The sequence below is a fragment of the Anopheles moucheti genome, chromosome 2, assembly GCF_943734755.1.
Source record: "Anopheles moucheti chromosome 2, idAnoMoucSN_F20_07, whole genome shotgun sequence".
NCBI classification, from domain to species: Eukaryota; Metazoa; Arthropoda; class Insecta; order Diptera; family Culicidae; genus Anopheles; species Anopheles moucheti.
Genome location: NC_069140.1, coordinates 1,279,891 through 1,306,208, shown reverse-complemented (window position 1 = coordinate 1,306,208; position 26,318 = coordinate 1,279,891). Strand labels below are relative to the sequence as shown.

The 26,318-nt window shown below is 44.8% G+C and overlaps 6 protein-coding genes across 8 annotated transcripts; 3 read left to right on the top strand and 3 right to left on the bottom strand.

Annotated features, from left to right (window-relative positions):
• The first annotated feature begins 43 nt into the window (after nt 1-43).
• Nucleotides 44-1,501, top strand: LOC128308876 (pre-mRNA-splicing factor 38). Its single transcript, XM_053045530.1, has 3 exons — nt 44-907; nt 984-1,185; nt 1,261-1,501. The coding sequence occupies exons 1-3, from the start codon at nt 250-252 to the stop codon at nt 1,442-1,444; spliced, it is 1,044 nt and encodes a 347-aa protein (XP_052901490.1). The 5' UTR covers nt 44-249; the 3' UTR covers nt 1,445-1,501.
• Nucleotides 1,490-4,389, bottom strand: LOC128308860 (WD repeat-containing protein 3). Its single transcript, XM_053045529.1, has 2 exons — nt 4,190-4,389; nt 1,490-4,130 (listed from the first exon to the last, which is right to left on the bottom strand). Exons 1-2 carry the CDS (start codon nt 4,345-4,347, stop codon nt 1,544-1,546), a joined length of 2,745 nt encoding a protein of 914 aa, XP_052901489.1. The 5' UTR covers nt 4,348-4,389; the 3' UTR covers nt 1,490-1,543.
• A 1,649-nt stretch (nt 4,390-6,038) lies between these two features.
• On the bottom strand, nt 6,039-7,032 carry LOC128298149 (uncharacterized). Its single transcript, XM_053033892.1, has 2 exons — nt 6,898-7,032; nt 6,039-6,829 (listed from the first exon to the last, which is right to left on the bottom strand). Exons 1-2 carry the CDS (start codon nt 6,941-6,943, stop codon nt 6,555-6,557), a joined length of 321 nt encoding a protein of 106 aa, XP_052889852.1. The 5' UTR covers nt 6,944-7,032; the 3' UTR covers nt 6,039-6,554.
• Nucleotides 7,033-7,312: 280 nt separating this feature from the next.
• LOC128307399 (SH3 domain-containing protein 19) lies at nt 7,313-13,760 on the bottom strand. Of its 2 annotated transcripts, none has more exons than XM_053045224.1 (4): nt 13,526-13,760; nt 9,166-10,414; nt 8,592-8,822; nt 7,313-8,510 (listed from the first exon to the last, which is right to left on the bottom strand). In XM_053045224.1, the coding sequence occupies exons 1-4, from the start codon at nt 13,531-13,533 to the stop codon at nt 8,367-8,369; spliced, it is 1,632 nt and encodes a 543-aa protein (XP_052901184.1). In that variant the 5' UTR covers nt 13,534-13,760; the 3' UTR covers nt 7,313-8,366. The 2 variants fall into 2 exon arrangements, with proteins under 2 accessions (XP_052901184.1, XP_052901175.1); XM_053045215.1 differs by lacking the exon at nt 13,526-13,760 and adding an exon at nt 10,546-10,674.
• Nucleotides 13,761-14,084: 324 nt separating this feature from the next.
• LOC128297692 (p21-activated protein kinase-interacting protein 1-like) lies at nt 14,085-15,533 on the top strand. The gene is made up of 2 exons (XM_053033379.1): nt 14,085-14,276; nt 14,340-15,533. Exons 1-2 carry the CDS (start codon nt 14,202-14,204, stop codon nt 15,480-15,482), a joined length of 1,218 nt encoding a protein of 405 aa, XP_052889339.1. The 5' UTR covers nt 14,085-14,201; the 3' UTR covers nt 15,483-15,533.
• Nucleotides 15,534-15,692: 159 nt separating this feature from the next.
• On the top strand, nt 15,693-19,754 carry LOC128310829 (VPS35 endosomal protein sorting factor-like). 2 transcript variants are annotated; one of them, XM_053047555.1, is made up of 9 exons: nt 15,693-15,799; nt 15,882-15,972; nt 16,066-17,604; nt 17,685-17,828; nt 17,899-18,074; nt 18,152-18,437; nt 18,504-18,647; nt 18,716-19,150; nt 19,518-19,754. In XM_053047555.1, the coding sequence occupies exons 1-9, from the start codon at nt 15,786-15,788 to the stop codon at nt 19,620-19,622; spliced, it is 2,934 nt and encodes a 977-aa protein (XP_052903515.1). In that variant the 5' UTR covers nt 15,693-15,785; the 3' UTR covers nt 19,623-19,754. The 2 variants fall into 2 exon arrangements, with proteins under 2 accessions (XP_052903515.1, XP_052903514.1); XM_053047554.1 differs by having other exon boundaries at nt 18,152-18,647.
• The last annotated feature ends 6,564 nt before the right edge of the window (nt 19,755-26,318 follow it).

Sequence of the window (26,318 nt, the reverse complement as noted above, 5' to 3'; positions counted from 1 at the left end):
ATGACCGTGGAGACTCACTGTGTGTAAATTTATAAACACAGCTTGGTTGGTGCAGCGTCGGCGGAGGGCAAAAATTGTTTTGTTAAATGAATAGTTTGCAAGAATTTGTAAATGAAAACTATTCATGACCGATTATCAAACAGCATCAGTGAATGTTTCGACTAACGCGTGGAACGATTCATGGCTTAATTCCAATCTAAAGTGTTGATAGTGAGCAATTTTCGACGATAAGTACTACCGGCTTGCACCATGGCGAATCGTACCGTAAAGGATGCAAAGAATGTTCATGGCACGAATCCGCAATATTTGATCGAAAAGATTATCCGCTCCCGCATATATGATTCCAAATACTGGAAGGAGCAATGTTTCGCCCTTACCGCCGAACTGTTAGTGGACAAAGCCATGGAGTTACGATTTGTCGGCGGTGTATTTGGAGGAAACATCAAACCAACGCCGTTCCTGTGTCTTACGCTCAAGATGCTACAGATCCAGCCGGAAAAGGACATTGTGGTGGAGTTTATAAAGAACGAAGAGTTCAAATATGTACGTGCGCTCGGTGCGTTCTATTTACGGCTGACGGGTTCGTCGCTCGATTGCTACAAGTATCTGGAACCGCTCTATAACGATAATAGAAAATTGCGAAAGCAAAACCGGATGGGTGCGTACGAGCTTATCCACATGGATGAATTCATCGATGAGCTGTTGAGAGATGAGCGCGTGTGCGATATCATTTTACCACGCATCCAGAAGCGCCACGTGTTAGAGGAAAACAATGAGTTGGAACCGAAAGTATCCGCGTTGGAGGACGATTTGGATGAGGAGATGCCGAGCGAAGATGAGGGGATTGAGGAGACGCCTGCCCAGCCGACGGTGAAGGAGAAAAAGGTTGAAGTGTCCAAAGTTAAGGGTAAATCTAAGAAATTCTCTTCCCATTCACTGCGTTATTCGCGCGTTAATGTAATTCGTTTTCATTTAATTTTTAGGTAGCAACAAACGGATAGAGCGTTCTGTTTCCCGAGAACGGCAACCGATGGAACGGTATCGTAACTACGACAGTGGTAATTACCGTGATCGTGACAATGATCGAGACAAAGACCGAGAACGCGAACGAGAGCGCGATCGTGAAAGGGATTTTGATCGCGATCGAGACCGGTACCGAGAGGTGGATCGTCGTGACCGCCGAGAGTAAGTTTTGAAGCCGGAAGGACACTTTTCATCCTGAACTTCGGTAAATGTTTACATTACTCATTCTACTTCTAGTCCATACGGTGAACGTGATCGCCTTAAGGAGCGCGAACTGCGAGACAGGGAGCGTGAAAGACACCGGCGCCACGAACGTCAGGAGGAACGGGAACGCGAACGACGCAGAGAGCGGGACAGGGATCGCGATCGCGATCATGACGATAGGTCGCGTGCCCATGATCGAGAGCGACGAAGACGATAGATTGTGTGTGGGTGTGTGACGATAAAATATATGTACAACAAAAAATCGCTGTACAGAATTGGGTAAACATGTATTTAATCTAACCGGTCCAACCGCATTCTACTTGACTATCTGTAAAAACTTTCGCTTAGAGGCTTCTCGTCGCTTCCGGCGTCGATCCCGCTGAATGCGCTGCTTTGTTGCATCCCGGAACAGCACGCAACCGTCATTTTCTTCCAGCTCGCGTTGTAACATCTGGCCAGCATGTAGGTTCGTTCCCACCATGTCGCGCAACTCTGTAACTGCCGCCTGCAACGACGGTACGATCTTTTGTATAACCGGAAGCAATACTTGATTGCTCACGATTGGTTTCTGGTGAACGCGGAACAGAAACATCACCACCTTACAGATCAGCTCAGTATGATCCTTCCGTGCGAGAGTAAGCTTTGGTACCTTTTCTAGCAACTCACACACGGCACTGAAAGGAAGCAGCAGCAGTGACTCTTCGAGATCGCTCGCCCGAATCCGGGAAAGCACAGTGACCAGGAACTCGTCGGTGTTGGTAACGGAATATGCGAACATTAGCGGAGGCAACGGACCTTTTCCGCCTTCCTCATCGTACTGTTTGCTAATCTCGAGACATTCGAGTATATTTTCTGCACCCTTTTCTGAACCGATGGTTTTCTTCGACGGAAGCCTTAGACCCGGCAACCCGGGCACGGTGGATTCTTCTCCCGTAGCTAGTGTTGCGTTTTCAAGCTCTTCGCGCTCTTCTTCTTGCACATCCTGCAGTACTAGAGGCTCATCAGTGCGGCGGAACAAACGTAGGGTTCGATCCGAACCACAGCTAACGACGTACTTGCCATTCGGACTGATCGCCAGCGCGTGTGCTTCTCCCAAGTGGCCCGGCAACGTGATGATCTTCTGAAAGCTGTCCGCATCCCACTGCTTTAGCTTGCCATCCTTCGCACAGGAGAAGAACATGTGCGTGTTGGGAATGAATTGGATCGCTGTCACGGTATTATCGTGCGCCAACAGCGATCGATGGCAGTCACCAAAATCCATACCCCAAATCTTAATCGTACGATCGGCAGAACCCGTTACGATAAGCGTTGAATCGTACGAAATGTCCATCGCAATCACGGGCAGTTTGTGGCCATACAGCGACAGATAGAATTTGAGACTGTCCAAGAAGAATATTTTCACTGTGGTATCGAGCAGGGCGACCGCAATGTATTTGCCATTCTGGGAAATCCGTACGCTCAGTACCGTTTCCTCCAGCTTGAGCGTGTTTTTATGTAGCAGTGAGAGTACTTTTTGCTCCGACCCATCGCTGCGGCCGATAAGCTCGAAGGACCAAAATTTTACCGTCGTATCACCACCCCCACTAACGCAACCGTGCTTGTCCGGCGTTAGGATAATGCTCCATAATTCCTTCTCGTGTGCGTCGATACGTTCAATAATCTCGCCCGGTACAACGTCCACGACGAGCAGCTGGCCAGATTTTAAACCGACCAGCACATGTCGATCGCCGGGCACGAAGCATGTGCTCACAACGTACCCGTCGGTGTCGACCGTGCGTAGTACGCCCTGGGAAGCGCGACTCCACAGCTTGAGTGATTCCGCACTGCCAGATGCGATCGCTAAATTGTCGGAGCTAAACGAAACGGTGCGAGCTTCGGATGAGTGTCCTTGCTTCTGCAGCGCATACAACGTTTCCGACTCGGCAGCTTTTGCCTCCATATTTAGCGAGAACAGATGGACAAAGTTTTTCAAAAATGTGCAACAGATGCGCAGCTCATTCCGACTGCCCAGCAGGAGATCGAACGATTTAACCTTTTCCGGAGTGTTTACCGTGGGAAGCCGCTTGATTTCATCGGTCAGTGCAAGCTGCCGTACATTGCCGTCCTGTGCATCATTTTCCGCCTCGCTGGTTGTTTTCTGTGTGTTCAGTTTTTTCAAACGCTTCGCCAACTTCTTAACGGATTCGTCTTGGGAGCAAAAGTAAAATAGTTCAATCTTCTTATCGGTACCGTGGCATCCAAGCACCTGTCCGGTGGTGTTGGCTACGAGATTAATTGTACGTCCGTGTCCGGCCCGTTGTATACTCCCGGCGGCAGTACATCGGAACGGACTGATGGTGCTTTCGTCTTCCAGGTTCTGCACTGCCATCGTACTCGAGGATGTGTCCATGTTGGAAGCAATTCTATACACTGAAAGTTGCGTATCAGCCGTGGCACAGACTAGAAAGTCGTCGTTTCGCATCAACACGATTCCCCACACCTCAGTACGATGATCGACAATCGTTTTGAAGCAACATTGCGTTTCTGTGTTCCAGAATTTTATCTGCGTGTCTTTTGAGCTGGATACAACTACGTCGGGAAAGCGTTGCATGAAACATGCCTGCGTTATTGGAGCAGTATGGCCGGTTAGGCGACACTTGCCCGTTTGGGCCACCACGTCCGATACCACCAGATCGTTGTCCAGCCCTCCCGACACAAGCTTCAAACCGAGTAGATCAAAATTGAGCGCACTAACGGCCGAACGATGGGAAGCAAAGCTGCATACGGACTGTTTACTTTCGAAGCAGAACAGTTCAACTAGTCCGTCAGAGAAACCCACCGCAAGTAGCTTATGATCCGGGCTGGTGCGTAAGAAGGTTACCTCCTGCTTGTCACGTGCAAATTCCATCACCTTCTCACCAATCCTAAGGAAAAAGTAACGCATAAAGTACTACGGAAAATTCCCTAAAAGTGCAATACGAACCTCATGTCCCATATAAGCACCTTTTCTGCGGCTGCCACCACAACATACCGACCGACGACATGGTTCAACGTGACGAAAGAAATGTTTGCACGACCGCTAGCAATTATATTAAAGCTCGATACTGGCTTATAAGCCAGATACTGTTTAGTCAAACCCATAGGAAATGTTTTAACACCTTTCTAGGCCCTTTTTTCTCTAAATTGATTATGCACCGGCCACTGGCAACAAATCGATTTGAGGACACACGTGCATTTGTTGCTGTTTTGCTTTGACAATTGTTTGCATTTCGTACCAAAATGTGTTTAAAACCACGTGTGCAGGAGTCAGCTTAAGGTGCCGATACACGGGTCCCACGGCATTGATTTGTTTCGAAAAATTGCTGCCATAGCAACTTGCACAGCTTGGAATAAATTTACCCATCACTATTGTATTGCATACTACCAAACCCGTGAGAGCGATTGCTAGTGTAAGGAAGATGAATGAAACGGAAAGCATCCTTCATTTCGCTCAAACTTTCCGTCGGCTGGTACGACAATCCATACAAACCAGCTGTTTTCAGATTTCCGATACCAGGAGAGCATTCACGGAAGAGGTAGCACCTTGTACAGCAATTTTGCTTGAAATCCACCGAAAGGTATGCAATGTTCAAACACTAACTTTCCCGTTTGTCGAGAAAAAATTCTTCGAAAACTACCAGTTTTCGAATGCATAATACCAGGAGAGCATCCTCGGAAGAAGTAGCACCTTGTACAGCATTTTTGCTCGAAAATCGCCAAAAGTTATGCAATGTTTAAACACTAACTTTCCCGTTGGTCGAGAAAAATTTCTTCGAAAACTACCAGTTTCCGAATGCATAATACCAGGAGAGCATCCACCGAAGAGGTAGCACCTAGCACAGCAATTTTGCTCGAAAACCGCCGAAAGGTATGCAAAGTTTTTAACATTAACTTTCCATACAAACCTGCTGTTTTCAAATTGCCGATACCAGGAGAGCATGTTTTTCAAGAGGTAACACCTGGTACCAGCCGAGTACCAGGATGTTGCACAACACATGTTGCACAACACATGTTGCGCAACATATGTTGCACAGCATCTGGCATGCAACTATGTCGCGCAACATATGTTGCGCAACATCTGGCATGCAACATCTTACATGCAACAACTTGGGATTGCAACAATCGGGAAGCGCGTGATTTGTGCTTGCTCAGCTGATACCAGGTGTTACCTCTTGAAAAACATGCTCTCCTGGTATCGGCAATCTGAAAACAGCTGGTTTGTATGGAAAGTTAGTGTTTAAACATTGCATACCTTTCGGCGGTTTTCGAGCATAATTGCTGTACTAGGTGCTACCTCTTTCGTGGATGCTCTCCTGGTATCGGAAATTTTAAAACAGCTGGTTTGTATGGATTGTCGTACCAGCCGACGGAAAGTTTGAACGAGATGAAGGATGCTTTCCGTTTCATCCATCTCCCTTACACTAGCGATCGCTCTCACGGGTTTGATAGTATGCAATGCAATAGGAATGGGCAAATTTATTTATGGATTTTAGAACAATTTCAGTCTAACAACGATGCAATGTTACCGAGATTACAACAATGTAGTTCGAACAGTATTCTACACGGGGACATTATAAACTATTTGGACAGTTTCACATGGATTTGAATGTATTTCGCTTCAGTTTTTCGAAAATATTGGGTCCATAAGCTGAACCTACAATCCAGCTTCGAATAAGTAATAATCAAGAAAGACACAAATGGTATTCCAAGAATCATGAGGTTGTAATATCAAACAGAAGAGAGAGTTCTATTGATTACGATATGATTTTATTCATATTCTATGACAATGCTAGCTATGTCGTAGTACACTGACTACGGACACTTGTGTCGGTTATAACATCATTACCGGCTTCCAAACTTGCAAAAATTGTGACAATCGAAATACTAAACACAATACTCCACCACAATACTGTTCCGAAACACGCTGGCAGGACATTTTCACGGTTCAATCGGTGAGAGAAAACAATACCATACCACGAGTATCGCAATGGCAATAGCCGGCGAATATTACGGAAGTGAAAACAAGCATGGTTTTATTCTAGCATCTAACGGTAGGATCATTTTTCGAACGGATGAAAAAATATGAAAATCTTGAGGTCGAAAATCCCGTTCAAGAAATAGAATACATGAATAGGTTGAAGTAAAAGGGAATATAAGGGATGCCCTAGGCGTCCGTCTACTTTGCCGACCGTTTGATCCGCCGCTGACATTTAATTATGCTGTTCTGCAGATGTGTACGGACAAAAGTGATGCATCTACTTTATTGTAACCGTTATATTAACGCAGTAATAGAAACATTTCCAACCATTTTACAGTTCTGTATGCTGGGAGGGAAATTTTTTCAGCACGGCATGGTAAAGATTGTAAAATGCATAAACGGACACGGAAAGAATCACTATCAGGGCTCCACCGAATGCTACGCTTAAAAAATTCCCGTCGATGATCCCGCTGCAACTAGATGTCCGGGTATGTGGATTCCACAGCTCAGACGAACCACTTGTGCTGTTCTGCCGCTCGGCAATCAGTCGCTTCATTGTATTTAAACGCTCGCGAAGCACTTCCACCGATTCTGACGAAAGATCCTCTGCGAAAGATCAAAGGTGTTTTATGCCACTTAAACATTTGCCACTACTAAATCGTAGGTAGAATTACCATCGCGAATGCTGGATTTAGAGCTGTTCGTTTTTGTCGTCGACATCTTTTATTTATTTACTTCCTTTTTGGTTGTCCTGACGACTGTTTTCGATTCGTGCTAAAACGATTAATCCACTAGGTGGTTAGTTGTTGCGCTGGATGCTGGGATGTGTGAATTGCAAAACAGTCCGATTATTGATTTTCTGATGCCTCTGCTGGTATTCATCCATTTGACAATTGCATTCTATACCTAGTCTCATCTGCGCTGAATCAGAAAACGCCGAAACCATACCACCACATGTCCTTTTCTAATGTGTGACAACAGTATCCTTCCGCATTGGTATGCTGCGGATGCTGAGACTCTAAGGGCGATTTCGGAATGAATAAACAAATCTTTTTCGAACGCGAAGATGAAATTGACAGTGCATTTTGATTGTACAGGGTATCCTTTTTGTTTATTAACAAATTTCTTGTGCACAAATGCTTCGCACTAAAGTGTTGTTACACGGTAGGACACACACCGCCTAGCAGCGATATAAAGTATATACAAACACATGCCTTTTATGCTGTTGAAACGAAAATTATCTGATAACAGGTCAATAAGGATCTCATCCAAACACCATATTATGCACACACACGCTTGTTTTTTTGTGAGAAATAATGCAGAGTTTTAAATTATAATTCAGGATTATTCAGATCTGTTCATAGCATATATTAGGGATTCACTTTTCTAGACCAATTACATTACCATTACTTCCTATATGAATGGACCATCTACTGTTACTTCTCAACTAGGCCACTGTGCAGTGCGTTCTCTTTGGCCACGGATTGCGCAGCATTACGTTCCAAGGTATATACGCGCTTTAGCTAATATTGATGTACTCTAAATATCAGATGTTCAGAGGCTCACCCGTGCAAAATTGTTTTCTACTCAGCTTTGGCGCTTTTTTTCGACCTTCCCCCAACCGGGCTCTCTACTAATAGGCAAATTTACAGTCAAATGGTGTGATTGGTTATGTACCTTGCGATACATGGAACCACACTTACATACAACGCAAACCGGAGTTAATTCTGCGTAGCCACCGCCTCATTGCTTACTTGCTTAACTAATTATCACCAACTTATCCGGTTAATAAATGATGGCCTATAAACTGCGATTGCCATGCACGTGCATATGCAACACGGCTCACACTCATATAAACACTCAGACCAACTGCTCTTAGTCCCGATGTTTTGTCGTTTGCTTGTAAGAAGCCTCATCATCACAAGCACACTACATACAAAAAATCACAGCTTCTTTACATGTTTTAAAAAGGAAGGGACCCGTTGTTTGCATTTAGTCTCCTGGGTGGTTCTGTGTCTGTGATGCAAGTCAGTTGCGATATTTACGTTGTGTTCGTTCGTGCTTCGTGTACTAAGGCAAGCGCTCCTAGGATATGTGTAAATACTCGAGATTCGATACCTATATCTTCATTTATATTTGGTGTTTAGCTGCTTGCTACAGGCATCTGCGGTAGGTTCGGTGGCACATATGCTATATAATTCGCTGGAAACTGACCTTTTCGACCATCGATCTCTCCGTACAGCCAGTCCGATGTGATTTGATACAGTACGGCAACGTAATCGTTCTCCTGAAATAACACAAAGTACATTCAACATCAAAGGCACTGTCACATTTTTGATTTTCCGCTGCCTACTTTGACAAAACTTACCATTATAGTAAGATCTTCGGGTGCTTCCGCTTTGAAGCTGTACAGTGCCCTCACTTTCACAGCAGATGACATTTCGTTGCTATGGGGCGATTCTTGAGACGCACAGCCTGCAGCTAGCGGCACCTTCACCTCAACATAGTTCACGGGAAACATTCCTTCAAGGCCACGTTTGTCGCGACCCATATACCACTCATTGTTCAGTCGCTTCAGTAGATAAATCTTCTCATTTGTCTAAAGCGCGGAAGAGAAGAAAAACGTAAACATTAGAGAATCAAAACGTGCAACGTTTATCGGCTTATTTTTGCAAAAACAAAAGCATACACACACACACACACACACACACACACGCGAACACAGTTTTGATCAGAGACGAAACGCTTCTAAATTGTGTGACCTTGCTAAGCCGTAAGACGTAGAACCCATCGCAGAAGCACACCAATAAGGATATTCTATTATTAGTCACCTACGCCACCTGCTACGCCCGATTGCCGATTTCTGTGTCAACGACACTTGAGCCTCGTGTGCATGTGTGTGTATGTGTGTGTGTGCCGTAAGACGAAAGTATTTTGTTTACCTTAAAACTCAAATCTTCATCCGCTTCGCCCTGGAAGTCGTATAGTGCAATACCGTACGGTTCTTCCGTGTACAGCTCATCGGAGAGTGGCGGTGGTGGTGGCGGTGGTACACTCGGCATAGGATGGGATGTAAGTGAATCGAAAGCTCCTGTATCCGGTGTGAAATCATCCTCCATTCCTGCATATCCACGGCCCGTCGTTGCGGCGATAATTTTGGGAGCTCCGACGAAATTTCGCGTGTGTGCCGAATGGGATGGAGTAGATTTTTGGCTCTCTGGGTTGCTGGTGGTTGGAGGTTTTATTATCGTGGGCATTGATATGATTGGTACCTTCGGTAGAACGCTCTGTCCATTGCACAGCGGATCGACGAAATCGGATTGTTGCAGTTTGCTGTTTATCAACGGTGCCCGAATCTGGGCCGTTGCCGACGATGCTAATGGAAGTGTGCCGTAAATGACAGGCGTTGGTGCGGCCGTACCATGGCCACCATCAAACGGATCCAGATCACCCCAAAGTACACTAGCACCAGGCTGTGGGCGATTGTTACTGCCGCATGCGACAAAATCATCCTCAAAGCCACTTTCGGCCTGTGACATGTTACCATTGTTGGGAGACGAGTAGTTCGAGTCCGAACTGAAACTGTCCACACTAATGCAATCGCTGCAGGATTTTTGTGTAAAGGTCGGCGAACTGGGAGGCGAATCGAAGCTTATCAGTTGCATTTCCGTTAATGCGGTTGGTCCCGTTCCGGTGCTCCTCACCAACTGGTTGGTACTACTACTGCTACTGCTGTTGTGATGTTCGGTGAAAGTTGTAAAATTTGAAACCTTTCCTGGCACAGGCTTCGTCGATGGAGGCGGCAGCAATTTGACCGGACCGGAAATCAAATTGTGTTTTGGCCCACCGACTGGTTTGCTGGTGGTCGCTCCATTCGACCCGCGTTTATGGCCAAACAAGCTGGACAGAATGTTTATCGATTGCGGTTGGTTAGGTTTCTTCAGTGGAGCCGTCGGTGCGGCTGATAACTTTGGCGGTGGTGGCCTTGGTGGAGGTGGCTTTTTTGCTTTGACATTGTGTGACTGTTGCACCGGAAAGCCTTGCCCACTTCCGGTTTCGAGTTGGCTGCTGGATGCGCTGCTGGAATCGAAAGCACAAAAGTCCCAATCTGTGGTGGGTGTGTATCGCAAAGGCGCGGTCGTATTACGCTGCGGTGGTGGCGGTGCTGGTCTCGATGGGATGGTCATATTTCTGTGGAGAAGGAAGAGAAGATCAGTTCGAGCGCATTAGTTTTTTAGTGCACAGGCATTGTAATTCTCGAGTAAGGTTAATGAATGCGCAGTGGAGTGTTCACAAGTGGTCAACAGGGTTGATGTACATACATTTTAACCCGTTTTCTAGGTCGCTCATTATATCCATAACTGTAGGATATCGCCGCTAGGATATCACACATTTTGTAACTGTTGTTTAATGCGTAAATTTATGATTACTGCAAGTCACACAGATTCACGATTCACGGCCAGCTTTTAGTTGCAGTTGAACACACAAAAACACACACTTATTATTGGTTATGCGCCGCAATTGTCGTGACATAAAACAACACAATCACTGTGCGAAAAAACAATCACAAATAAACGTCCTCTTTCCTGCGCTGCTCAAACAACTCTGAAGGGAAAATGCTAAATTTCATAGAATACTCTCTCGGTTTATATAGTCCGGGAAATCGGTGGCGTAAAACACCACCACCACGGTACCACCAAGAGGAAAAAAAAAACAAACAAACAAACATATTTATAATTATAGCACTACGCGACTACGGCACACATCATCATCGTAAAGACAGAAAATGGCGAAAAACAACAACCCGAAATCGGGAACAACATTTGGTAAACGGTTGGGGACCACACGGCGGGTTCAATCACATCAGTCTGAATTGTGCAAAACACGAAACGAGAGGGGTATTTTCCGTTGCTTGATTTCCTCGCGTAGCTAATCAAAGTGTGCCACATGATTTCGCTTGTTTTCTTCATCTAAAATGTCTCATCTAAATGTTTTACATATGCCAAGTAAGTAGCGTCCCTGCGTTTAACCTGCCGATTAGTGTCATTTTTGGTGATATTCACTTTATATTACGTACTGTATTTGCTTTGATTTGTGTGTTTGAAACGAGAAGATTACAAGTGGTCTTATTTTATCTGTGAGGCAATTCGGTGGTTCGGTAGAGAACCCTCCCTCCCTTACTACTCCACTACATTACGGCTCACGCATCCCAAATGGGCTCGAAAACAATAGCATAGGTCATATCTGCAGCTTATTATCCAAAAAATTCCTAGAGCATCAAATCCTTACGCACCATCTATTCATCGACTTCAAGGCAACTTAATATACCATAAATAATACCGAGCTATGGAACATAATGTTTAATTTTATATTCCAGGATTGACCAAGATATGGCAACACGAAGAATTACTAACAAGCATCATTACAAAGTTTTTTTTTAAATGTCTTACATTCATCGTTACCATTTGTTTGTCTGTTTGTCTTATACAGACTTTAGGCTCCCGGCTGCATCAATCTCATGTACGCCCAATATGTAGCCTGCTGTTGTTACGTGCGTACATGTTTTATATGCTCCAAACCTGTGGGGCTATTACGTGAAACCGTGCGTTTAGCTTCTGCAGTCAAACAGACTTTTCTCTCTCCCTTGTGATCGCGATTCAGTTCTTCGGAAGGCATTAACATTCAGCGAGGACATATATACACATAGAGATGAAAAACGCGCTTCGTAAACATGTTTTATTTTTCTTTGTCTAGCGTATCCCCAACACAGCCTGAGCTTAAAACTGCGTGAAGGTTTATAAACGTGTTTTCAATCGGATCTTTTGCACGTTTGCAAAGGCTTCGTGAAGCTAGACAAGTGTTGGCGAATGAAATACCAAAAGGGAGAAAAATACGATAGCAGATAATTAATTCACTCTAAAGGTCGATAATTTACTAATATTAAAATTTACTCAACCCAGAGCAGTTTCTTCCAGTTGCGGTCTTCGAGTAGCACATACCGCAACAATGCACCATGCACATATGTAAGACCTCCTCAGTTCAATCACATCTTGTTCATGCTAGAAAAGATTGAAACAGATGTATCGCAACTTGTGGCGCCGTCAACTATTTGATAAGAATTATTATGGTAGTTGCACACACGATAGGACTCGATATTCCGCGTACATCCGCTGAACAATTGTTACTAGTCGTCGAGAATTGATAAAAACGTCCCGACAATGACGACAAGCAAACCGCCTACTTTGCCACACTCGAAAAACAGGAAATTTATTTTATGATAACTTTAATCCTGGTGCAAACCTTAAGCCACTTGACAGTCCAGCTCGTGCATGCGTGAATCTTTCACCCGTTCAATCGAACACATATCACATGATTACAATCCCCCCTTCAGGGAGGAGTTCTCAGACAATTAGACATAGTTTTGACGCAGTTTTTTTATGTTGTTATTGCTGTTTTTCTCAAGCCTTTTTTACGCATAGGTGCAAACTCGCCTAATTGTTGCTGCTTCATGAACATTTGCATTGTATGAGCGCGTTCAACTAAAGGTAAGACCAACGGAATCAATTGATGGTGTTTAGCGAAGCAATAAGTGGTTTCGCTTATCGGCTTTCGTTTTCAATTCATGTCCGTTTGGCAAAACAATTTCCGCCGCTTGCTACTGGCCATTGCATTTATGGGTTTCTGCAAATAATATCGCTATCACTATAGACGTGGGACATCACGGACGAGTAACTTTTTACAAAGCAACATTCAAACATAACTTGTATGAGGGACTTTGAATCTATGGAAGGAACTTTCCTATCAACCTCCTCTGTGTTTTCACTGGACAAATTAGTGTTCAGGTAATCTGGATTCATTTTCTTGATCTCTTTCTCAAAGCTAAAAGAAAACGAGTTATGTTTCCAACATACAGTTCTTGCTTGTTCCAGCGGTCAATACCATTAGCAAACGGCAACAACGTATTATCGTACCATTGCCGCTGATAATTCTCTTCGCTGTGATAATCAAGTTTGCAGTCTACCACCTTGAAGGAACACTGATCGACAGAGTTCGTTTTACTTCCTTATTGGATCTCTTGTGTTTGCAATTTAGCGAAGGTACATAATATTCATGCAGGTGCTGCAGCGCACCATTACAATGACAAAACAGTGACACCGTCCTCAGGGATGCGATGTGTGTTACTGCCACAAAACCTAGTTCATTTCAGCTAGTCGCATCCTAATATTGTTGCACTTTTTCGCGAGGATCCTTTCTAGAATGACGAAAAACGCTCACGGGAAAAAATACATATTCCAAACATACCTGCTCATGGGACGAATTCCAGCACACGATGTAAAACAAATAACAATGCACTACAACGTAATTGTCACACGTATTGGATGGAAGGAACAGGACTTCACACAGTGAACGAGGAAAAACGGATTTACTCGCTTCTCATCCGGAAAGCCATTAAACAAAATAGCCAAACTTTTCGCCGCGAAAAGGCAAATAGAAGCAGAAATTTCGGGAAGCTGTTTCTACCAAGTTGCCATCTTTTGAGAACAATGAATGATTCACACTACTGTACATTGGAGAGAGGTTGGAACAGACCCCGTGGACAAGTGGACTGACACTGACTATTTTGACAGTAGTGAGCAACATAAAATCATTTAATATCATTTTTGTTAATTTAAACCTATTCTATGTTAAAACTATTTGCTTTTATTTTGCAATAATTTTCTTACAACAACCAAAAGATGGTGCGAATAAATGTTGTGCTAAGAATGTAAATGCTAATGCGGAATGGAAACTATGCCGTGGAAACATACCATAGGATTAGAACAAGAAACAACCGAATTGTCAAAACAAACTGCATGGTGCACGTTTTCCAAGTGAGCGGTAAAAGAAATTGAAGATAGTTTGACTAAACTCCGTGTTAAAATACATTGCATTGCATTGTGCTGATAATACGAGTGTTAAGAATAGTTATCCCGTCAATATGGCTGGTCTGGAGATTGTAGTAGGAACATACGAAGAGTTTATCGTGTGTTATAGAGTCGAACCTTTACGTACTGTAAGTGTAGTCGCTTTAATGTTGACAAGTTTTATGAATAATTAAGATGTTTTCTTGTTCAAGGTTGGGGAAAAACTATACCTAAAGGAATCGTTCGCTGCACATCTGCATACTTCATCTGTACGGTCGTTAGCTGCTCACGGTAAATACGTAGCAACTGGTGGTGCCGACGATCGTATATGTCTGTTGGACATGCGAGAAGGAACGAAAGTCACGGAGTTCCTGCACCACGATGGGACTATCAACGCACTCGTATTCTCAAATAATGGCAGCCACTTGTTGTCGGGCAGTAACGATGGTAGCATGGTTGCGATCAATATGTCCAAACTGACGGTCGATAAAACGTGGAAAAGTGCACATAAGTCAGCAGTGCAGTGCATTTCCATTCACCCACAAGGCAAGATGGCTCTTACTTTGGGTAGTGACATGACACTCAAAACGTGGGATCTAATAACAGGACGAGCACTGTTTACGACCGCGTTAAGCAAAAATAGCAAGTACGGACGGGTGCTCAGTGACGTGCAGTGGTCACCGGATGGAGATCATTTTGCATTGCTCGGAAACCGTGTGGCAGATATCATCAGCATCGACACGACGCGTTCTGTTCGCACACTGGAGTTTGACTCAAAGCCCACCGCCATGTGTTGGCTTTCAGACGAGGAAATTGCGGTTGGTTTGGAAAGTGGAGTTCTCATTATGGCGAACATTCACGAAGAAGAGCAGCAAGAAAAGATGCAGATCTACGATACACGGTTGAAGGCGATCTCCTGTCTGGGGAATTACATCGCGACAGCTTCGAGTGCCGGTGATGTGTCGCTGTGGCATCTGGATGGTCTGAACTTCACTCAAATTTGCACGCAGCAGATCGGATGTCGTCCCATCTGCTTGGCACTAATAAACACTGGTAAACCTGGACAGCAAGAGAGCACTCAGAATGCACCATTGCGTGAGTCGGTCCCAGGTTCAAAAAATGGGGAAGTAAGCGAGTCGGCAAGTAGCATGGCCACGAAAGTAGTAAAGGAACTTGCTTGGGTGAGCGTAGAAACAGAGGATCCTGTTCAGTTGGCAGCGGCTAAACGGTTGAAAAAACGACAGCTTGCCGGTACTAAGAACAAGAAATTGAACGGTCCTCAGAAACGTGTAAAATCGAATGTATTTATTGAGGAACCAGTCGACGAAACGGTGGCACCCAGTAAAGCATGTTAAATGTACATTCAATAGACATTACGGAAAATATTGAAATACAATTTAATCGTATCGGGATTTATCCTGTATTGCAGTGTTCCTTCCGTATCATAATCCAACCGAAAAAGCCAACTCAAATACGATCGGTAAATTTTGACAACCATATCGAAAAGCTCTGCATTGACAGTTGCGCCCGTCTGACAAACATCAGATGTGCGAAGGAAACAATCCCGCAGCAAAGTAGGCGTAAAAACAAAACTGATTGTAGTCATCGCTTTCTGTTTTGCAATTGTATAATTCTTCCTCAAATTTTGTAAAACAACCATGGTTACAGAGTGGTAAGAGCACGTTCCATTTCATCCAGATTGTGCACTACGGCAAAATTGGAATTCATTTTTGGGGCTTCCCGGTTATTTGCAGGGTGTGTGTACAGCGACAACAGGATGAGTGCCGCCGTTATCTTGATCAGTTCAAAGTTCTAGATCATCCTCTGAAGCAATCGACCATAACGGTAGTTGCGTATGAAATTTGCATAAAAAACCATAATGTTTAGCTTTTTTTACTCTCCCCCCAATCATGCTAATCTTGTGTCGCGTTGTCGTAGGTTCTGGAAAGCCGTGGAACTCGAAGTAAGGTTCCGACGGTGGGCAATGGAATCTCACTGAGCAGTAGTAATTCGGCAGTCATGTCTGCCGCAGCATTGTCGCTGGATCCGCTTAACATAGCCTTCGATGGATCGGATCCATTGAGCCAGTTTGCAAAGCAGCAGGCAACTTCGTTGGGTAAAGATCCTCTGTCACGGATGGTGGCCGAAATGGAAAGTGTCGATGCGGTTACCACGAAGCCGAACGCTATAGGACATCGCAATTCTACAGGGAAGCCCAAGGAGCCGACGAATTTACTTGAGCTGGATCTCATCGAACCGTGGGCCGCGCGCCGTGGAGCCATACTAAACAAATACACTACCTCGGAGAAGCTGTCGATTGTGACTAGCTTTCTAACAGGTGGCGAAACCATCAAACCACAGACGACAATGTCGGAGAAGGTCAAATATCGATTGGAGCAGCTGGATGACTTTGAGGAAGGTTCTGTACGGCAGATGCTGGACCTGTCCCAGCAGGAGTATGTGGTGAAGATCGAGCAGCTCAACCACGAGCTGGTACAGGCGTGGAATCAGGACCAGCGTGTGAAGGCGCTCAAAATTGCGATCCAATGCTCGAAGCTGCTTTCCGATACGTCCGTCATCCAGTTTTACCCGTCGAAGTTTGTCCTCATCACCGACATTCTCGATATTTTCGGTCGACTCGTGTACGACCGGTTGCGCACCAAGGCAGACTATGTACATCCGGGTACCCGTGAAATGACGTCTCTGCCGGAAAATTTTACTCCTGACATGGTTCCCGAGTCGGCGAAGGAAACGTGCCAAAATTGGTTCTACAAAATCGCTTCGATACGGGAGCTGTTGCCACGGCTGTATGTTGAGATAGCAATTTTGCGTTGTTACAGCTTTCTGGCACAGGATGAATTCGGCCTGGCGTTACGCAGACTTACGAAAATGATTCGCGGTATTGGTGATCCACTGGTCGCGGTCTACGCCAGGTGCTATTTGTGCCGGGTGGGAATGGGTTTGACGCTCGATCGGACATACATTGGTGAAAACCTGGACGATATTCTTACGGTGTACCATACAATCTACAATGGTGGCATCCGGTCGGAAATTGCACGTCATCGCATCACACTGACCGGGTACATTGCACTATATCTTCCGGCGCTTGATTGGATCTTGCAAGGTGTCGCTATCCTAACGACGGACAACCAGCTGGATGACATTTTGCAACGTTGCAAGGATAAGAAAAATCCAGCGCTGCTGCTACAATCGATGATGCAATCATTCCGTTCAGATTTTATTGCTTCCCGTGCTACTCATTTCGTGCAAATTCTTTCCACCATCTCGGTGGAAGGTCTTTCGAGGGGACAGCTGTTCCGGTTGCTTGGAAGCATCCTAAGCCACACGCCACCGCCCACTGAGCAGCGAGTAGCGGTGCTTACCAACGCCATGAAAACGATCAGTTCGATGGGCAATGTGGAGGAATTTATGCAGTGTGCGGAGATGTGGGCACAGTACACTAGTCAACATTTCGGGGTAAGGGTGAATACTTTTCCATTTTCTTTTTCAGTTGGGCATAAAAAATCAGATTGACGGTGTTCTTTCAATTTACTTAGCTAAAAGAGGTCGATGCTTTTCTGGGGAATGTGCTTCAACAGATGACTCCGAATCGGCTGTACGAACAACATTATCACGAGTTACAAGTCATAGCGGACAAAATCGTTTCGAACGCACAAGACGTACACGGCATTCTGGCACTGGTAAGCCGTGCATTATGGTCGGTACATTTGAATACCTTCTAACCACATATCGACGCTGAAATATTTGCAGGACAATTTTCTACCCTTGCTGGACCTGTTTCAAAAGGAGACAATAAAGCTGGAGGTATGCAAAAATGTTCTTACCAGCTACCGGAATGCAACGAACAGTGATAATGCAATCATCAACGATCCAATTGTCACCAACGCCCTCATGTACATCAGCCGAGTGTTAAATGATTCCGTCAAGTAAGCATTGAAAAGGGGCTTATTAGCATCTCATCATCCTAATCGCTCTTGTCTTATTCACCCTTCTCACAATTCAGTGCCCTCACTGGTGAAGATGAGCGTCGTCAAATCAGCGGGCTTATATGCTACTTCATCGGTAAGGTCGATTTTGGCCGTGACTTTGAACAACAGCTTGCCTTTTACGTCGAAGCACGGTCAGTGTTGTCCAATCTCGATTCGGCGCTTTCCACACTCATACACTCGGTCAACCGATTAGCAACGAGCACGCGACGCATTGTAAAGGGCCAACACACGCAAAAGACGGCTGCATTTGTGAAGGCGTGTGCAGCGTACTGTTTCATCACGATCCCGTCCATTATTGACGTGCGTACGCGAATGGAACTGTATCTACAGTCTGGGCAAGTGGCACTATTGAACGTTTGTCTTCAGCATGCCGATTCGTGCTTCGAAGCGGCCCTCAATTTGATCCCAGAAGTACCCCGAATGGTGGAAATCGATGGTAAAGTCCAGTCGACGGAAGGATTCATCAAAACATTTGTGGTTAATTTTCTGTCCACTCTCGTGATAGTGCCAGTAAGTTGAGGGGGAGGAAAAGACCTTTTAGGCGACATTTCACTAATCCAATTCTACCATTGACACAGGATAATCCCACCCAAGGAGTGCTATATCTGTTGCGCCTTCTGCTGGGCGTTGTGCCAAAGTATCCGTTCGAGTTGAACTCGAGCATGCTTTCCAGCATCTATTTGCACGTGCTGGACTTTCTGTCGGTGGCGGCACAGGAAGTGTACCCGTACCACATCGTGAATGTAATCTCCAACGACGAACTGTACGGATCTGATCCGAAATTTATCGCCGAGGTTAATGAAATGTGCTGCACCGTGTGTGATAAGTTGCTACAGCATCTGAAAGCACTGCTGGAATCGAACGCACTGCGAGCACAAGCGCAATTAGCTATGGATCTTTTCCTCAAGATCATAACCGGTGCCGATCTGTCCGTGGACAAAATGTTTACCCTGACGGTTAATCTGTGGAATTTGGCTGTAAAGAACCGGAACGTTATCGAGCCGAAGCAATTGGTAAACTACATCTTCTACTATTCACATTTTCGCTAGCATTATCATACCAAACTTCCCGCCTTGCAATTGTGATTTAATTTTATTTACAAATGATAAGCCGATTTTTGCAACATTACGCCATTGCTTGCGTATATTACGCATTAAGAACAGGAAAGCAACGCAACGCCAGTTGTTTTTCTTTATTCGGGTAGACCAAAGGTCCTTCTGGTATGTTGTTTGGTGGCTCATTTCGCTTATCGCATTGTTGGGCGCTTCATATTCATTTACAAGCTGCTTAATTGCCACACCACACAGATAAGAACAGAATTTGAAATCGGTTCGGTTTGTTGATGCCGTCCATATAATGTTATTCTCGGTCTATTTTCAGCAATCTGTCATTACGTACACTGAGCATCTCGCACAGACCACACAAATAGAATCGCAACGACAGTGTCTGTGGATGTTGCTGGAAAGGATGAAATCTCGGATATAAAATCCAAACCCAACGTTGGATGACTCTGTAGATACAGCACACAATTATCCAGTCTCATGTTTTTATGTGAACATATTGGAAAACATTTTTCATGTTCCACTTATCGTTAAATAAATTACTGCATATATTTATTTTTAGAGTTCGTATCACGTTGTCTACATTTTTTTTTCGTCATGTGTCGGTAAATTAATGATCATTCTAGCGGCATTCTTCTTGCAGTTACATAAAATAAGCAGATCTAAGGTGATAAGTAAGCCAGAAATGGTAGGCAATATAAAACCTAGGTTGGTCATTATGCTAAGAACTGTAATATCAATCATTTACAAATGTTTGAGACACACTGATAATTAATAGAAGAAGAACTCATTTCACGCAAGAATGAATCACCGTTAGTGTTTAGTGTCCAGTTCACAAAAGCTAGAGGAGCACACGGTCATCTCAGTCGCCATTGCATATTATTTTGAAGCGCTTTTCCTTTCGTCGAAGTCTCTCCGCGCATGCGATCGGAGCCTCCAAAAAGCGACCGGTTTTGTGATTTCTGACACCAAGAGAGCATCCATGAAAGGAGATAACATCAATCTGATCCGCTCAAGGATCCGCCATGTTTGTACATAACATATTGATACCGCATACTCTCGTTATCATTCGCTTTGATGGTATTGATCAATCATCAGAATGAGAGATCTTCTGCTATTGGCTATTAGTTACACATAATATCAAACTAGGGAGAGCCATCGATAGAGTAAATAGCTCAGCTACTGTGGCGAGAATCCTCCGTCTCATTTTATCCATCCAGTTCCTACAGTGCGTGTCATAACTGTACAGCAGGTAATTTTTTTAATTATTTGGAGTAGGAAACATGGAGTGACACTATTTCCGAAGACATTATGTATTGTTTATTGTTCGGTTATTTTCCAATATTCACATCTCTTGTCGTCGTGGAATGTCCGGGGGTTTAGAAGGATTCCATACATAAATATTTTCCATCAATATTCCACATTGTTATTTCCATAAAAATAAACTTGGGTACAGTTGTGGTACGCACTGTACTGATTGAGCGAACGGAAAGAGAGGAAAGATCAGTCGACGGATCAAGCGCTATGATCACTAGAGGGAAGGGTACAGCTATATGAAATGCTGCTGAAATTTGTGCTAGCTCTTCGTTTGGATGCTCTCTTGGTGTCAGAAACCAAAAATTCCATCGTTTCTGAAGCATTTTCGGTCGATTCCGACGGGGCATTTTGAGCGCACCGAAATCGGACACGATTCAACAGGTGAGACTTCAACGAGCGGAAATGGCATCAGACAACGAACTTTATTTTCACTTTTTCTCTTTTTACGAAAATGATTAATTAAGTTCAATTCATTTTCAATGGATGTGGAATTGAAAAAATGCACACAAATAAAGCAATACAAATCTTGTTTAGTTTTATTGTTGATTTTCTTTTAGGGATACTGATCGACCATTGCAACGCTTGGCTCGCGCTTGCAGATTGCATAGATGAGTGATCGGTCGGGAATTTAAACATAGTTCTACTTGTGCAAGCAAGGTAAGCATATTCTCCTGTGTGATGTTCGTTGTTCCGATGGTTCTAATTATGTGTTTTTAGCTGCCTTAACCGCTGCTTCCCACAGACCTCCGAAGTGAGGTGCTCGTGGAGGAATGAAATTCCATTTCATCTCATTCGTCGCGCACCAATCAAATAATGCATCTCGATCATCTTCATCGCATTTAAGCATCTTATAAATGCGATTCAGCTCGTGTGACGCTCCTTTGAACGTAGTTGCATTGTCTGAGTGTAGTTCCCTTATCCTTCCGCGGCGTGAAACTAAACGACTAATCAAAAATGCTGTTGTGGTTGGATCGCTTTCCAATTCTATGTGAACCGCTCTCGTTGAAAAGCATACGAATATCGCGATTTATGCTATAGTGGGACTTCTGGTGCGAAAAGGTGATTTTAGAAAAATGGGCCCACAGTAATCAACACCGCACACTGAAAACGGTCTTGTCGGTGAAACTCTCGACGTCGGCAGGTCAGCCTTAGAGACTTTGTTTTATGAGTGTTGGTTGGTGGTAGACAGACTTGCATAAATTGCGACCTCCAATGATCCAGAATCGTTGTCGCAACGATGTAAGCAGCATTTGAGGACCAGCATGTAGTTTGCGCAGGTGATGTGCAACTGCCAATAGTGCTGCCAATGGATGCTTTGATGCGAGTATGACTAGATGATTACAAAATCGAAGCATTCTTGGTCATTTTACCTCTCACCCACGATTAGTTCTCGATCGGCGATCAGATGATAGTGGCTCCTGTGCTGGAACGTGGTGAGACAGTTCGTGAAGTTGTGTTGGAAGTGAAAGTAACAAAGGGACGTAAGCTTGAACTAATGCACTGTCTTCTGTGTCGCTTGCAGTTTATCTACCACAGGGTGTTTGGAAGAACGGTTTCGACGAGTCGTTGCGAAAGGGCAGTGGCTGGATCCACAACTACCATTCGGGCCAGTGCCTGAAGGACGTGGACACCGCTCAGCATACGAATCGTGCTGGGTGCTGTCTTCAAATCATACTATTGTACAGTCATTTCCCGAGTTATACGAATAATGCGTGCGAGATAAATTCACTTAACTCCAATTTGCGCGTAAGTTGGGAAATGACTGTACATGGATGACACGCGGGAAATGCAACTTTTATCGTTCCAACACAACCGAAGGAAAAACACGAAGAAAGAAACAAAGAAAAAAATATTTTCACATCTCAGTACAGGTTTTTATCGCAATTAAAAAGCTGCTCAATGGCTACTACTAGAATTGTTTATTTCCATTTCTTGTGTGTGTTTGTGTCTTGTTTGCTGATGCTGAATTCTTGTTTCACATCCATTTTTTCTTTAACTATAATTCTTTTTCCGCGTGTTTTTGTATCTTTCCTTTCTACGTTTGTTCATGTGAAGTTGCTTACAGTTTTCTCTACTTCTTCCTCCTTTGCTTATCTAACGTTGCTCCATTTGCGGATTTAGGTGTTCTGTGTTGTCCTTTCGCTTTACATAGAGTAAGCCTTAAGCTACAAAGACGCATTCCTTCCTTGTTAGCTAGCTCTCTCTCTGGGTACTGAGAAATGTTACCTCTTTAATGCGTCACGATGTGGATATCATGTGGTTTAACTTATGTATTGTTTGCTAATGGGTCAAGCCACATATATTCGCTCACGCAGATGTTTTCCACTCCTGTTACTCCCAAACTTTCCGTGCACAATCCACGGGACCTTTCGGGCGCATTTGGGACGACAATGGTGATTCTTTTGCTTGTTTTCTTCTAGGTATGTGTGTTTCAATGTATATTTACGATGGATAAGTAGTGTCGATATTGGAATTTCGCGCATTGTGATTTATTGGTGTGTATTACTGTCGTTTCCTTTGATTTAATTGTCATGCGTAAAAAAATTGATTAACAGCTGAACAAATCCGACAATTACGACGAAAGCTGGGAAAACTAAACCGTTTCAAATTGAATTTTAAAAAGAATTATTCTCTACTTTTATATTCGCCCATTCCATTAATAACCATTCAAACCGGGAAGAGATCTGGTGGAATGAACATTTACAACGGGCGAGGTAATGGATAATTGTTGTGATCCAACCTGGCCGAGCTGATTAGACCAGTTGCTCGCCGTTGACAGTCAAGCTGTCAACGTGTCGATGTATAGGTGAAGGATCAGCTCGGCAGGTCAATGGGCCCTACACCGAAAAAGGGAATGGCGCAAATCCGCTTGGTGCGATCGGTCGGTGTGCGCGCGCGAGTCTAATTTTATAAGTTATATTAAATATATGTAGTAACGTGTACCTTGTGTTATTGGAATGTTACTAGTAACGTAATATCACGACCGAAACATAAAAGTGGCGACGAGGGAAACCTGAACTTTTTCTGTTTGTGACACATTTTACTGCGTGTGTGTGCTTGTGACAAACATTTTAATTTTGTAATAGTTTCGTGCATTGTGAAAAATTCCGCGGCCACCGACCAAAAAGCGTAAGATGAGCACCAACGAGAACGGTGCATCAGACGCGAGCGAGGAGGAAACACGGCGATCTTCACTGATCCGTTCCAGCGCTTTTGGCCCCTCTCATCTCTTCGCTCCTCCGCCAACGCAGAGCGTACCGTCAGCGCCATCGCAGCATCCCGGGACGCCGTCATTTCCACAAGCGGGATCAGCACCGAATCCCGAAACTGCTGCGCTTTACCAAATGTTGCAGTTAATGCAACAACAAATGTCCCAGCAGCAGCAAATGATGGCACAAATGATGCAAATGCACACGACACAGCGTAACCCGGAATCCCAGCAGCAGCAGCAGCCGCTTAGCCCGCAGCAGCCCGAGCTCATCATGGAAGCCTTGGCGCGCAGCTTAATCGAGTTTCGGTACGAGGCTGAATCCAACGTAACGTTTGAAGCATGGTATGCCCGTTACGAGGATTTATTTAAGCAGGACGCCTCCCGACTCGACGATGCGGCTAAAGTTCGCCTGCTACTAAGGAAGCTAGGAACGATGGAACACTCTCGCTATTCCAATTACATCCTGCCCCGTCTTCCGCGCGACGTGTCTTTCGAGGAAACAGTGTGTATCCTGAAGTCGCTGTTTGGATCCGCTGAATCCATCGTTAGCAAGCGTTACCAGTGTATGCAGCTAGCAAAAACGCGCTCGGAGGATATTCTAGCGTTCATTTGCCGCGTGAACCGTTCATGCGTCGATTTTCAGTTTTCATCGATGAACGAGGACCAGTTCAAGTGCTTGATATTAGTATGTGGGCTGAAGGATGAAACTGATGCAGAAATCCGCACAAGGCTTCTCGCGCGAGTGGAAGAGAGAAATGATGTCACGCTAGACGAACTAGCAGCCGAGTGTCGGCGTATAAAACATTTAAAAGGGGACAGCGTAATGATTGGTGCAAAATCAAGTGACCAAGTTCTGGCCGTTCATAGAGGATCTTTGCAAACGAAGCCTTCACACCATCACAGAGCCACTGTGCAACAGCGAAAGCCTCCGCAACGAAAACCGAACGAACCAACGGTGTCGGGTAAACCATCTCGGCCGTGTTGGTTATGCGGTGACCTTCATTGGGTGAGAGACTGCACCTACGTTTCTCACAAGTGCAAAGAGTGCGGTAAATTCGGTCATCGCGACGGTTACTGCGGCGCGTCGAGGCGCAGTAGGAGACACGGAGCCTTTAGAAAGCGCGATCCGGTTGCTACACGTGTCGTGATGGTAAACGTGTGCAGAGTGAACGAACGGCGAAAGTTCATTTCGATAAGGATTTTCGGGAGAGACGTGCGGTTACAGCTAGATACGGCATCTGACATAACCGTAATTAGTCGTGCGTTATGGCAGTGTTTGGGTCAGCCACCGTTAAACGCCGCAAGTGTCTGCGCAAAGACCGCATCTGGTGATGCACTACAGCTCGATGGGGAATTCGAAGCGGAAATCACGCTCGCTGGCAAAAGAATGAACGCTACAGTCCGGGTTGCTCCAGCCGACGTGAAGCTGTTCGGCGCCGATCTGATCGAGCTTTTCGATCTCGGTTCCATGCCCATGGACGCGTTCTGCAGCGTGATAGGGTCCGAACCCTTTGTAAAGAATCTAGAAACCAAATTCCCAGCGGTGTTTAACGATACTGGACTATGTACCAAAACGCGGGTTAAACTGCAGCTGAAGGAAAGCGTCCGACCAGTGTTTTGTCCGAAGCGACCAGTCGCTTATGCTATGTTGAGTACAGTCAACGAGGAGCTCGATAGGTTGGAGCGAATGAACGTCATCACCCCGGTTGATTATTCAGAGTGGGCTGCGCCTATCGTAGTCGTGCGAAAGGCTAATGGTAAAATCCGAATTTGCGGGGATTATTCGACAGGCCTGAATTCCGCGCTCCAGGCGCATGAATACCCACTCCCGTTACCCGAAGACATCTTCGCTAAGTTGGCACACTGCAATTGGTTTAGCAAAATTGACCTATCTGACGCTTTCTTACAGGTCGAGATCGACGAGCAGTATCGACAGTTGCTAACCATAAACACGCACCGTGGGCTTTATCATTATAACCGTCTCCCTCCCGGCATAAAAGTAGCCCCCGCCGCGTTTCAACAAATAATGGATGCAATGCTTTCAGGGTTGCAAGGAACCTCGGGCTACATGGATGACGTCGTTGTCGGGGGTAAAACAGAAGACGAACACGATGAAAATCTGTGCAAGCTGTTCCAGCGTCTTCAGGAGTATGGGTTTACTGTCCGAGCGGATAAATGTTCGCTAAAGATGAAGGAAATAGGTTATCTCGGACATGTAATAGATCGTCACGGTCTTAGGCCAAACCCTGATAAAATTGAGGCTATTAAATGTCTGCCTCGTCCTACAGACATTAGCGGCGTACGATCCTTTCTGGGTGCAATCAACTACTACGGTAAATTTGTCCCTGGAATGCGAGAGCTAAGATACCCGCTTGATAACTTGTTGAAGGAGGAAAACAAGTTTGCTTGGAACCAGCAGTGCGAAGAAGCTTTCAAAGGATTCAAGAAAATTCTCTCATCGAATCTCCTTCTCACGCACTATGATCCTACAGCAGATATAATCGTGGCAGCAGACGCTTCATCCATCGGATTAGGTGCAACCATTTCGCATCGGTTTCCGGACGGCACAACGAAAGTCGTACAGCATGCATC